This window comes from Geotrypetes seraphini, chromosome 12, assembly GCF_902459505.1.
Source record: "Geotrypetes seraphini chromosome 12, aGeoSer1.1, whole genome shotgun sequence".
Classification (NCBI taxonomy): Eukaryota; Metazoa; Chordata; class Amphibia; order Gymnophiona; family Dermophiidae; genus Geotrypetes; species Geotrypetes seraphini.
In genome coordinates this window covers 38,440,119-38,454,531 of record NC_047095.1, presented here as the reverse complement: position 1 = coordinate 38,454,531, position 14,413 = coordinate 38,440,119, and the positions used below count along the sequence as shown (strand labels likewise).

At 44.0% G+C, this 14,413-nt stretch overlaps 1 protein-coding gene across 5 annotated transcripts in view; it reads left to right on the top strand.

Moving 5' to 3' along the window:
• Positions 1–14,413, top strand: part of ST6GALNAC5 (ST6 N-acetylgalactosaminide alpha-2,6-sialyltransferase 5) — a 215,778-nt gene that overhangs the window by 158,013 nt on the left and 43,352 nt on the right. For all 5 annotated transcript variants that reach the window (XM_033916579.1, XM_033916582.1, XM_033916580.1 and 2 more), the window contains one exon: positions 8,288–8,697. In XM_033916579.1, coding sequence (XP_033772470.1) covers positions 8,288–8,697 — 410 coding nt within the window. The remainder of the gene's footprint in view (positions 1–8,287; positions 8,698–14,413) is intronic.

Here is a 14,413-nt window from a genome sequence, read left to right as displayed (position 1 = left end):
AAGCCTACCTGTCCGGCAGGCCAGCCAGCGCAGGAATGGGGCCGGATTGGCTCAGGCGGCTCAAACCCCGCCCACAGGTGGGGCCTGAGGTGCCTGGGCCAACCAGAATAGGCCCAGGAGCCTTAGGCTCTTCCTGTGGGCGGGGCCTTAGGCACATGGACCCAACCTGGGCGTGGATTCTGTAACCGGTGTTGTTTTTGACAGACACCGGTTACAAAATCCAGCTTTTAGGCGAAGGACTGGCTCCTCCTTCGCCTAAAAGCCCTTGTTTTGGAAGTTTGGGGCTTAGGCTTTTTTTAGGTTGATTATATGGTATAAGTTTAGACGTAGTGGTGGTCTAGGCGTTTAAACAGCTGAACGTAGAGGCAGGCCATTATCAAAAAAAACCTCTTTTGGATGTTTTTTTTGATAATGGACATTTTCTCTGCTTCTACTTTCATCGTTTAAGGCCTTAGGCCAAAAGGGGACTTAGACTTTTTTTTTTATTATGCCCCTCCATGTATAAACTGCTTTGAGTGTGGTTATAAAACTACAAAAAGGTGGTATTAAGTCCTAGTCCCTTTCCCTTGTTTCTGGGCTCAGATATGTCCTTGCATTGAATTTCCAGGGATAAGGCCGGCAGTGGTTTATTTTGATATAGCATTTCCATATAATTATTTATTTATTTTTCAAATGTATATACTGCCTAATACCTAAGCCAGTGTCCCGCAAACTTTCTCGAGCCGCGGCACACTAAAGGTAGTGGCCGTGGCTCGAGGCACCTGGAAGTACGGCAGATATTGCCGTGATGACATCACGTTTGTACGTGACATCATCATTTCGATGGCCGCGTGTGGGTGAAGGCACTCCAGGCGGCCCCTGAGATGCCAGTGGGGGGATGCCAGAAGGGAAGAGGGCCAGAGAGAAGGATAGCTGCTGGCGCCCACTGATTGCTTTCAGGACGTGCCTCTCACCACAAGAGGCACATCCTGTAGGCAGTCAGCTGGTGTCGGTGTCTCTCCTCCTCCCCAGTATACCGCGGCACACCTGAAATCTCAGGAGGCACACAGTTTGAGATACACTGACCTAAGCAGTTTACAACATATAAACATACATAATATATATTACAAATACGACTAAACACGCATTATAAGCTGTCAGTTTGCTATAAATATCTTTGCTCCTACATAAATGCTGTTACAAAAAGCTGAGTTTTTAAACTAAACTAAACCTTAGGTTTGTATACCGCGCCATCTCCACAAGCCTAGAGCTCAGCACGGTTAAAAGTTTCTTAAAAGTAGCCCCGCTCAGCACATAATCGTAATTGCCTAGAAAGTGCATTCCAGAGTTTTTGGGGGGTTTTTTTTTTGTAAATCTTTATTGATTTTTAAACTTTGATAGTGCAATACAAATGGTAAATCATACAAACTGCATAAAAACACACTATTAACTATACAATTATTACATTAAACAATCATTTTCTCCCCTTCTTAATTTAATTATTAAAACAATAATACATATGATATGATTTCAATATTATAATGAAATAATTTAGCTCCTCAAAATACGTTTCCCTCCCCCCACCCCTCCACCCTCCCTGGATGTGCATAGACTCTAATGGAAAAAGAAAGAAAGAAACATAACCCTAATTATAATGCAATAAAATTAGTCAATGGACTCCATACATCGTTAAAGGACTTATTGGTCCCCCAACGTTCCGCCATCATCCTTTCATACTTATATGTGGTACAAACAGTTACCCACCAAAAAGTAAAATTAATCCTATCATGGTTTTTCCAATTACAAGTAATCAGTTGAACCCCTATTCCTGTCAAGATCATGAAAAGGCGACTTTTATATTTATCTAAAGTAGGTTTAACATGAAGTAGCGTACCACATATTATCGCCTCATATGACAAGGGGATAGATGACTCAAGAATGAGATGAATTTGTTTCCAAACCATTCCAGAGTTGATAAAGGATTTTAATGAATTACAGCAAATAATTATTGACTTTCTATCAGTGGCGTAGCGAGGGTGAGTGGCACCCGTGGCGGTGGCACCCTTCACCTGCCCTTTTCTCCGCTCCTTCCCAACACCCCCCCCCTGCTGCACACGCGCCCCATTCCCCGTACTTCTTTAATTTTCCCGGCGTGAGGCAGCATCATGAACTTGCTGCCCGTGTCATGTCTGCTCTCCCTCTGATGTCACTTCCTAAGCGCGGGACCTGGAAGTGACGTCAGAGACAGCTGACATTGATGCAGGCAGGGTTGGGAAGGAGTGGGGGTGGGGGGTCAGAGAGGAGGACGGGTGCTGGTGCTCCCACCAAGATGGCACCTGGTGTAGACCGCCCCCCCTCACTACACCTCTGCTTTCTACATTGTGTATTCAATCTCATCCCATACCTTTTTTTCTCCATGTGAAAAAGAGGTAACTCCTTTCTTTAATTTATGATTTTTAAGCCTATCAATTTGCTTGCATACCTTTTCTAGACTGATCATCAACTCTGTCAGTTTCCCACATATAGCCTGTCGGCTTCCGGTATGTTGTGTATATCCTCTTCGGTAAACACAGACCTTGTGCCGGTCCTCATAGTCCATTTAGGATTAAGTCCAGAATTGCGTTTCCTCTCGTATTCTCCTTGACAAGTTATTCCAAGAAGCAATCGCCTACAGCATCCAGGAACTTGGTCTCCCTACTGCTGCCGGAGGTGCCTAGGTGCTAGTCTATCCACGGATAATTGAAGTCACCCATGATAACTGCATTGCCTCCCTTGCAGTTGCATTTAATCTCCTCCGTCATTTTTCCATCAATTTCTTCAGACTGTGGGTCGGTAGTAGATGCCGATCTTCGTTTCTGTTCCATTTGTTCCTGGAATTTTGACCCATAGAGACTCTAACTTATTCTTCGTGTTCTCTCCGGTAGACTCAATTCCCTCTTTGACATATAGGGCAATGCCCCCACCTTTTTGAGCCACTCTGTCTCTGCGGTATAGCTTGTATCCCGGTAGCACAGTGTCCCAGATGTTTTCCTCATTCCACCATGTTTCCGTGATGCCGATGATGTCAAGGTTATCTTTTTGTGCCATAGCTTCTAATTCACCCATCTTATTCTTTAGGCTCCTTGCGTTCATGTACATTTGGAGAATTGCCCGGCAACGATAGAGCTCGGAGTGCTCGTTTAAATATTAATGAGACCATTTTACCACTATTGAAATATATTCATGACCTTGTTGTACTACATTTGCATGGCAGAGTCGGAGGCTGCTAGGCAGCTCGAAAAAGACCACGGTGAGCCCTTTTGATAATCGGACGGTAAAATACTAGCAAGCTAAGCCGGCTGGAACCGGTGTAGCGCACCATCGTTAAAGGCACGGTAAGTTTTGAGAATCTGGCCCTCAGTAGGCAAAGGAGCTAACAAAGGGCCCCTTTTGTCAAGCCGCACTAAAAGTTTTTAATGCGAGCCGGCACAGAATTCCTGTGAGCGTCAGAGCACTTACCTCGCCGGTCTGTAAAGAGTGTAAGACTGTTTCAGGCTGAAATGTTACACTAGATGGATATTAAGACTTACTCAAATTAACACTGGTGCTGACTATTTTTCTTTTAACCTCATTAACACTTCATCTTGTTTTCCCAAGCAGGATGCCGGACCCACTAGTTCTCCTTACAGCCTCCTGGTGGGTAATTCATCACAATGGCACATAAGTTGCTGAAAGGAAAATGCATGTTAATACAGCATTAAGGAACGTTACTCACAAAAGCATGAACATTTCTACCCATATCATTAGGTCCCTCTGCATGTGAAAGCGGAAATGGGCTTTATCTTAGTACTAGGAATATAAAAGTCCTTCACCATAGCTGATAGCTCTTTGCGCATTATTCACTTTTTAGTTTTACAATCTGCTTAGTTATCCTCTATTCATGTCAAGTTATATATACCTATAGGGGGAAGTTCTAGAAACGGCACCTAAGTTAATTAACAAACACCGTTTAAAATGGCAAAAAAACCCAGCACCGTTAAAGCGCCAACCAATGCTTAAATAATGCGCACCAGAATCGCACCTACTTAGGCCTAAAGCCACTACGGGCATGGCTAATGCCAGAAGTGGTGTTTGATGGCCTAAAGCGCCTATGGAGGCACGATTCACGACAAAGTTAGGTACCGGAAATGTAGGCCCAGGAAACCTTGGTTTACACGTCCATTGCCTATCTTTCACGGAGGTGTGATTCTCTATAGGGCACTCCGTAGAGAATCCAGGCCATAGGGCCTGATTTTATAAATGGTGCCTAACCGTGCCAAACCTGTAGGTGCTGGTTGGCAGAGTAGTCAATCAACTGCTAGCGCCGCTTATGGAATCACGCTTAGTGGCAACCAGGTAGGCTTAGGCTTCGCTAGGCATCCATGTGGTAGGTGCCAGTATATTAGGCACTTATCTGTAAACAAAAGCATGGACCTACTGCCAACATGGTCCGTTTTTCGAGTGTGGTGCATATGGAGAGTGTTGTGAAATGGTTAGAGCTACAACCTCAGCCCCCTGAGGTTGTGGGTTCAAACCCCGTACTGCTCCTTGTGACCCTGGGCAAGTCACTTTAATCCTCTACTGCCCCAGGTACATTAGATAGATTGTGAGCCCACTGGGACAGACAGGGAAAAATACTTAAGTACCTGAATAAATTCATGTAAATCATTCTGAGCTCCCCTGAGAGAACAGTCTAGAAAATTGAATAAATAGTGTGAAAATTTCAGCCTCTGATAAGCAGAGCTGATATTGTGACATCATAATGCCTCCTTCCACCAAAGCCTAAGAGCCAACCTCATCAGTGATGTCATAATGGCTTGACTGTCCTGTACTTGGCTCACTTCTACTACATTTTGATTTCTAGAGTGGTGCAGTAATTAAAGCTACAGCCTCAGCACCCTAAGGTTGTGGACTCAAACCCATATTGTTCCTTGTGACCCCTGGGCAAATCACTTAATCCCCCCGTTGCCCCAGGTACATTAGATAGATTGTGAGCCCACTGGGGACAGACAGGAAAAATGCTTGAAGTACATGTATGTAAACCACTTTGAGTGTGGTTGTAAAACTACAAAAAGGCAGTATACAAATCCCAATCCCCTACTTCAGGGAATTGATTTTTGAAGAAGCCTTAGGAGATGGAGTGCACTTGAAATTCAACAGACCACTTCCCTCATGTGCAGTGGGTACCCTCTTTGCAAATAGTGCACCCTCTCTCAAAAAGATAAGCACTATCATTGGCAAATGATAAGATGAAAATTTTGGGAGGTTTGTATTTGATAATGACATGAAACGACATGGGATATACATACTGTATATAATATTTTTCATGCATGAAGCATATTATCCATTTGACAAAGGGCTGATATAAAATTGTATATATGTACAACAGAAAGATGGCACTTACATATACATACCGGGCCCAATATTGAGACTTGTGCTTTCTGTGGTTTGACGATCCCGGGTGTTCAATGCCAGGGCCATATCTGACCGCTGGCTTTGAAATATCTGGGTTAAGGTTTGCTGCTGTAGAATTTTAGGCAGGTCTATCTAGCTGCTAGCCTTAGCCGGCCATCCACGGAATATTGGCAGTGAACAGCTATGTTATGTGACATAGCTGCTCACTGGTCAATCCGGTGAGCGAAAAGAAAAGTAAAAGTAGGTGTCTTCTTCTATAGAATAGGTTCCTAGCAGGTGCCCAGTTATATAATTACCCTCTAAAATAGTTATTGCTACTTGTTTGTGAAGAGGCATTTAGTTAAATCTTATATACAGTAGTGTAGTCATGGGTGGGCCTGTGCCCGCCCATTCATGGCTCAGGCCCACCCTGAATGGCCCACCAAAATAGTTTGGTGGAAGCCATTTTGCTCTGCTCTCTCCCTCCCCCAGAAATAGGGTTACCAGATGTCTGGGTTTCCCTGAACATGTCCTCTTTTTGAGGACTGTGTCAGGAGTCTGGGCGGTTTTTAATTTTATAATTTTTGTCCAGGGAAACCGGACATCTAGTACCCCCTAAGGCAGCTCACGCACCTATCTAGAGTCCTCCTTTCCCCTCCCTCCCTCGCAGGATCTGGTGCTTCTTCACCCAGTACTTCTGTAAGTGTTCGGGCTGTCGGCAGCATGATTGAAGTAAACACACTGCCTTCATTGACCCGGAAGCTCCTCCTCTGGTATTACTTCCTGTCCCCACATAGGTGGAAAGCAGTTGCCGAAAGGAAGCTTTTGGGTTGCAGAAGGCAGCGTGTTTACTTCAGTCATGCTGCCAACTACCTGAAGACTTACAGCAGCGCTGGGTGAACAAGCACTGGATCCCGGGGTAGAGGAAGAATAGCAAGGGGAGGATGAGAGAGATGCTGGATTGTGGGGATGGGGAGAAAAGGAAAGGAGAGATGCCAGGGGAGTGAAGGGAAGGGAAGGGTCAGATAAAGATGCCAGACCATGGGAGGGGGGGTAAAGGGAAGGATAGAGATGTCAGACCACTGGATGGGGAGGGGGGAGGGGAGAAGAAAGAGATGTCAGACCAAGGAAAGGAAAGAGGAGAGAGGGATTCAAGACTAAAGTGGGGGGAGGGAAAGAGAGATGCCAGACCACAAAGGGGGGGGAAGAGAAAGAATGGAGGGGAGAGATGCCCAACTGTGGGAAAAAGAGGATAAAGATCCCAGACCATATGAGGGGGAAAGGGGGAAGACAGATGTCAGACCGTAGGAGAGAGAAAAAGAAAGAGGATATGGTACATAGGGATGGAGGGGAAGGAGAGAGTGGGAGAACATGGTGCACAGGGGTGGGAGGGATGGAGAAGGGAAAAGAGATGGAAGAAATGCTGTTTATGGATAGATGGGAATAGAGGAGAAGAAAAAGGGAGGAGATGGTACACATGGATGGTGGGGAAGGACAGAGAGAGGTAGGAGATAGTGCACATGGATAGATGGGAAGGGAAGACATGGAAAATTAGATAGATCTAAGGAAGAAAAAAAATTAAAAGGAAGAAAGTTGATTATTAAAAGTTAATGCAGAAAGTGAAGGAGAGAAAACAGCAAATGGATAAGAAGACCTTGGAAACAGAGTTAAGAGTCAAGACATAAGGAAGTACAACAAAGACTGGGAAAAAATAGTAGAAAAGTAAAATTATCAGACAACAAAGGTAGGACAAGTGATTTTATTTTCAATTTAGTGATTGAAATATGTCCGTTTTCAGAATTTACATCGGCTTTCTATATTTTGCACTGTTCAGGAAGAAATGTATTTCTGTTTCTCTGTTGTTGAACTGAATGCAGAGTCTGGCATCTTAGGGTTTTGTTTGTGTATATTATGACTTTTAGTTTATGGTCCTGTATTTGCATAGGGTTTATCTGTGTCCTGCATGTGTGACCAAGGCCTGGTGTTCTGGTAGGAATGAAAGTCATGAAGCGTTGTTGGTGTCATGGCCCCAAGTAGGAAGATATTTGTTGGTAGTCTGTCCGGGTTTTGGAAGTCCTTCAGCTCGGGGTCATTTCTCTTCCCTGAGCTCTGGCCCATGTCTAGAGGGCCTCTGTGCATGTGCAGTTGTCAACATGAGACATCACATGCGTGCATGTGATGTCCTCGCATTGACACCCAGAGGTCCTCTAGACGCAGACCAGAACTCGGGGAAGGAGATACAATATTCATGTGAGGGCAGAGCCAGGGGCAGAATGGGGCAGGGACACGTGCCCTCTTTTCTTTTTAAAGAGAATATCTGTAAACCCTACCCAGAACTGACATTCCCCTCCTGTAGCTTGACAATTCCCCCTGCCCTCTCCAATCTACCTCATCATCTTTGCCCGTGCAGCATGAAACACCTTCGCTGCCAGCTTCAACCCCTCAGGCTTCCCTCTTCTATATCCTGTCCTTGCTGATGTCACTTCCTGTTTCCTGGATGTAGCACCGAAGGTGCGTTGCTGCAGCACCGGCAAATGTGTTAAGGTAGACCAGGGGAGTAATGCTAGATTTGGGAGTCAGAGGAAAAGGAGAGAACAAATGCAGAACAAAGGGAGAAGTTTTGGAAGTCCCCCCCCCCCCATTCCACTGCTTGCATAGCAAATGCTTCTCTTCTTGCAGCAAATATTATTTATGATTTTAGTTGATCACTTCTTTTGCACTGAAAGTACAGAAAGCAGCTTCTCATGATTTCTGTTCAAGGATTATTACCTGCTAATGGGCTCTATCTTCAGATCCATTTTTAGTTTTGATGATGAATCTTTGACTAGTAACTGGCTTTGAGCGAGATGAGAAAGTGCCTGCACCTAATACCAAGCCCTTTCTTTCATTTCTGCAGCCTCTGAAAATGCACTGCAAGGAATGTGCTCTCGTAACAAGCTCTGGTCACCTGCTGGGAAGCAAACTGGGCGATACAATTGACCAGACCGAGTGCGTAATACGAATGAACGATGCGCCCACGAGGGGCTATGGAAAAGACGTGGGCAACAAAACGAGCCTCCGAGTCATAGCACACTCCAGCATCCAGAGGATTCTTAGAAATCGCAACGAACTCTTAAATGTGAGCCAAGGTACTGTGTTTATCTTTTGGGGTCCCAGCAACTATATGCGGAGAGATGGAAAAGGTTTGGTTTATAATAACCTGCAGCTGATGAATCAGATACTGCCTCAGTTGAAAGTGCACATGATTACACGGCAGAAGATGCTGCAGTTTGATGAGCTCTTCAAAAGGGAGACCGGAAAGGACAGGTAAGGAAATCTCCTGGTACTGCACCTCCACTTGGGAGTCATTTTTTACACGTCTGGAATATTAAATGCAGCAATCACTAATCAAGACGAAAGTTTCCAAAAGAATCACACTGATCCCCGTCCTCAGAATTTTGCTTTATTTCTAGAAAAGGCACATCACCTTTGGCATAGTTATTATACTGATCCAACAAAAGCTATTATGACTTGCTAAGAATCTAGTTTTAACCAAGTTTCCAATCACATGTTACGCATTTGCTGCCACTTTGCTTCAAGGCACTTTACCTGGTTGTAACCTGATTGGATCAATTTGACCTGCTTAGTGCAGCCAACATAGGGTCCTACGTGCTTCCTGGCCCATGGCACGTTGACTGTGCATGCTGAGGCCCGGATTCTCTATAGGGCACCGATATCAGCGGCTGCTGATCGTGTGTCAATCACACGACGGCGCCTTAAAGAAAACCACGCCTTCACGAAAGGTAGGCGCCGGAAATGTAGGCCTGGGTTTTCCGTGCCTACATTTCTGGCACCTCTCTTTGTTTTGAATCGCGACTATGTAGACACTTTAGGCTGCCTAATGCCACATCCGATGTCACTTAAATATACAGAGTGAGTGAACAGTTCGCGAGGAGGGGTGTCAGATATGACCAGTCCAAGCAATAATGCTTTCAAAGGTCTTGCAGTTCTTCATTCATCCCCTTCCATCCTCTTATGTATAATAATTTAGTGAATTTTGTGTATATATTCTTGATTATATTGGTTAATTCTGTTTTCCTTTCTTCCGAACAACTAAAGAGATCTTTATTAACTGTACTCTGGGCCATCCTTAAAATACGTTTCGTGAATCAGCAAACAGTGAACAACTAAACTTAAATATACAGAGTGAGTGAACAGTTCGCGAGGAGGGGTGTCAGATATGACCAGTCCAAGCAATAATGCTTTCAAAGGTCTTGCAGTTCTTCATTCATCCCCTTCCATCCTCTTATGTATAATAATTTAGTGAATTTTGTGTATATATTCTTGATTATATTGGTTAATTCTGTTTTCCTTTCTTCCGAAAAACTAAAGAGATCTTTATTAACTGTACTCTGGGCCATCCTTAAAATACGTTTCGTGAATCAGCAAACAGTGAACAACTAAACTTAAATATACAGAGTGAGTGAACAGTTCGCGAGGAGGGGTGTCAGATATGACCAGTCCAAGCAATAATGCTTTCAAAGGTCTTGCAGTTCTTCATTCATCCCCTTCCATCCTCTTATGTATAATAATTTAGTGAATTTTGTGTATATATTCTTGATTATATTGGTTAATTCTGTTTTCCTTTCTTCCGAAAAACTAAAGAGATCTTTATTAACTGTACTCTGGGCCATCCTTAAAATACGTTTCGTGAATCAGCAAACAGTGAACAACTAAACTTAAATATACAGAGTGAGTGAACAGTTCGCGAGGAGGGGTGTCAGATATGACCAGTCCAAGCAATAATGCTTTCAAAGGTCTTGCAGTTCTTCATTCATCCCCTTCCATCCTCTTATGTATAATAATTTAGTGAATTTTGTGTATATATTCTTGATTATATTGGTTAATTCTGTTTTCCTTTCTTCCGAAAAACTAAAGAGATCTTTATTAACTGTACTCTGGGCCATCCTTAAAATACGTTTCGTGAATCAGCAAACAGTGAACAACTAAACTTAAATATACAGAGTGAGTGAACAGTTCGCGAGGAGGGGTGTCAGATATGACCAGTCCAAGCAATAATGCTTTCAAAGGTCTTGCAGTTCTTCAGTTCGCGAACTGTTCACTCACTCTGTATATTTAAGTTTAGTTGTTCACTGTTTGCTGATTCACGAAACGTATTTTAAGGATGGCCCAGAGTACAGTTAATAAAGATCTCTTTAGTTTTTCGGAAGAAAGGAAAACAGAATTAACCAATATAATCAAGAATATATACACAAAATTCACTAAATTATTATACATAAGAGGATGGAAGGGGATGAATGAAGAACTGCAAGACCTTTGAAAGCATTATTGCTTGGACTGGTCATTTCTGACACCCCTCCTCGCGAACTGTTCACTCACTCTGTATATTTAAGTTTAGTTGTTCACTGTTTGCTGATTCACGAAACGTATTTTAAGGATGGCCCAGAGTACAGTTAATAAAGATCTCTTTAGTTTTTCGGAAGAAAGGAAAACAGAATTAACCAATATAATCAAGAATATATACACAAAATTCACTAAATTATTATACATAAGAGGATGGAAGGGGATGAATGAAGAACTGCAAGACCTTTGAAAGCATTATTGCTTGGACTGGTCATATCTGACACCCCTCCTCGCGAACTGTTCACTCACTCTGTATATTTAAGTTTAGTTGTTCACTGTTTGCTGATTCACGAAACGTATTTTAAGGATGGCCCAGAGTACAGTTAATAAAGATCTCTTTAGTTGTTCGGAAGAAAGGAAAACAGAATTAACCAATATAATCAAGAATATATACACAAAATTCACTAAATTATTATACATAAGAGGATGGAAGGGGATGAATGAAGAACTGCAAGACCTTTGAAAGCATTATTGCTTGGACTGGTCATATCTGACACCCCTCCTCGCGAACTGTTCACTCACTCTGTATATTTAAGTTTAGTTGTTCACTGTTTGCTGATTCACGAAACGTATTTTAAGGACATCCGATGTCAGCCACGCCCATAGTGGCATTCAGCGGCCTAAAGTGCCGATGTAGGCTTGATTCCAGTGCCAGTATATGTTTTAACGGTGTTGTTTTTTTGCTCTTTTAAACGGCCTTTGTTACTTAACTTAGCCGCCGGTAGAACGCCTACCGGTGCTTAAATTTAAACCCCTTTTCTAGAATTTCCCCCTTAGTGATGTCACTGTGAGTGGTGGTGAGGTCACTGGCTGCAGCTTTCCAAAAGGGCAAACGCAAGGGTTTGGAAGCCCTTTGGAAGCCCGTTATGAAGTCACAAAAGAGGGCCCAAGATCTCTCAGAGATGATTGCAGATTTTATTTACTAGATTTGTTGGGGGATGGTAAGTTTTTGTATACATTTTGGTAGCACTCCCCACAGATATGGTTTTTAGTGTTCCCACTTGGAAGAAGACTGTTCTATTCCAAATATGTTAGACCAGCCAGTGGCTTAGTAAGGAGGGGGAGAGGGGGGCGATCTGGCCTGGGCGCCAAGTTGGTGGGGGCACCGACACCCTTTCTCTACCCTCCTTACCCCCACCTCTTCTAATTCTTCCCCTCCACGTGTGCACCCCCTTCCATTTCCCCATACCCTCTAGTTGAAGAAGTTGTTCACGGTGGTCAACAACATGCTCTTTGCAACCCCGTCTGTGACGTCACTTCCGGGTGCCGCACATAGGAAGGGATGTCATAGGGAAAGCTGATGGGCTCGCGAGGAGCATGTTGTTGACCGCCACAAGCAACAACTTCAACTAGAGATACAAGGGAAGGAGGGGCGCAGGGCAGGCGGGATTGGGGAAGGAGCTGGGGGGGCAGAGATGAGGGTGGGAGAGGGGCGCCTCTCAGCCTCGCTACGCCACTGAGACCAGCCACAATAATCCCCTACTCCTGGAGATATAGTTGGGTGAAAAATGCCCTTCACATTATTTAACATATGTATCAGCACCAATGGCTTATAGTAAGAGGAAAGTGGACACATTACCATATGTTCACATCCCCAGCATTTAGGCACAAGCATTTGTAACAGCTCTATGGCCGGCATAAGGTTACCGCAAGGTAATGGCGGAATAGAAATCTCTAATGTAATGTAATAAGTGCTCAAATCTAACATATAGCTACATATACCAACTGTTACACTAGTATTCTATGAAGAATAGGCACCTAAATATAGGTACACCATTACAGAATTATCCCCTGTGTCCTGAGGTCTACAGCATTAATTAAAAACCATGGGCCCTTAGGCTCAGAAATTTGTGCCCTATTTTCATCCAAACTTAGGAGGTTAAATTTTCAGCTGAAAATTCATCTTACAAATTTAGGTCTGCCATTTGTCTAGATTTATGGGCCTAATGCTGAAACTCAGTGCTAAACTCCTTACCTCTTTTCCCCCATCTTAGATCTGCCCCTATTATGAACCACTTGTAATACTCCTAAATATAAGAGTTAAATTTTGAGTAAAAAATGTATGCGCTCAAGGCCTAATTCTAGAATAGCACCTAGTGGTGTCTGAGCATTCTTAGGTACTGGTAGGAGTTATATCCTTAGGCACACTGCCATTTAGGCCAAGGTTTTCTTGGCCTAAATGAGTGTGCCTAAGTCAATCCAAGCCCAAACTCCACCCCATCCACTCCCGAATCCGCCCCTAAGCATGCCTACCTCAAAGTGGTAGGCACCTACCGGCCAATTCATTTTTTTAATGGGTTTTAAATTGATTTTTAATGCCGCTTTCAATTATTAGTGCTCAGGGTAGGATTAATTCTTCAGTAGGCCCCAGGCATCCAAGTACACTGGGCCCCCTGGACCCATCACTCCGTGGCCCTGCTCTTGTAAGAGTGTACCTCCAGGCCCGGTTCCAGAAGTCCATGTAGCACCTTCTCCTACCATCTTATGGGAAACCCTTACATGTCCTCGTTTTGGAGGTCTGTCCGGGTGCCCAGGTGGACTTTCCAAAACCTGGCAGTTTGTCCAGGTTTTGGAAAGTCCCAAGTTTCGGCTGCATCTGGAGGGACTCTGAGCATGCGCAGATGACATCACATGCATGCGCCTCGGAGGTCAGGAAAGAAGAGACAAGATTTTGTGAGGGTGGGACTGGCGGAAGAAAGGGGCAGGACTGGAGACAGAACAAGGCAGGGCTGAGGACAGAACAGGGTGGGGCCTTGCATCCAGGATTTTACATCACTAAATATGGTAACCCTATTTAATGCAGCCAAACTCACAGTCTTCAAAAGGCTCCAGGCAGCTGATCCTACACACTGCCTACAGCTGACCCGGAAGCTTTCCCTCTGACACAAAATCCCAGCTTCAGAGGAAAGGCTTCTGGGTCAGCTGCAGGCAGCATGTAGAAACCACTGCCTGCAGCTTTTTGAAGACTGAGTTCGGCTGCACTGAATCATGGAGAATGCAGGAGAAGGCAGTACTTGGACGTCTGGAGCCGGGCTCAGAAGCAGGTACGCTGACATCATCGGAGCAGGCAACTTTCCAGACCCCCAAACTCTTCAGGCCTGAGGCATGTATCTACTTGGCCTACCCTTTGATCCTGCCCTGTCAGTGCTGATTAAGCCAATTAAAATTTAAGTTAGGTGCCTAGATCAGCTAGGTACGCTGATCTAGAAGCCTAAATTTAGGCATCTTTTATGGAATCAAGGTCTCAATCCTAGTAAATTTTCAAAAAAGGCCAATTTATGAGCATAACTTGCAAACCTAGGAGCATAAGGGGTCAATGGTTTCCTGGTTCAGGGCACACTTATCCCTTTCTGACACTTATCCTCTGGTACTCTAGTTCCTCAGTGGGATTTCGCTCTCCTTGTCCTTTCAGTTTTGAGGAGCTGTTTTACCGCTTAAGTTAAAAGCTGGCAGAAGTATGGGAAAAATCTCTGTCTTTTCACTAACTTCACACTAGACATAAACTCAAAACTCAAGGGATACTTCACACTAGACATACACCGACTAGGTCCAAAAGCTGAGGCTTAAACCCACACTCTATTCTACACAATTCACTATCAAATGATTCCACTACAAATTT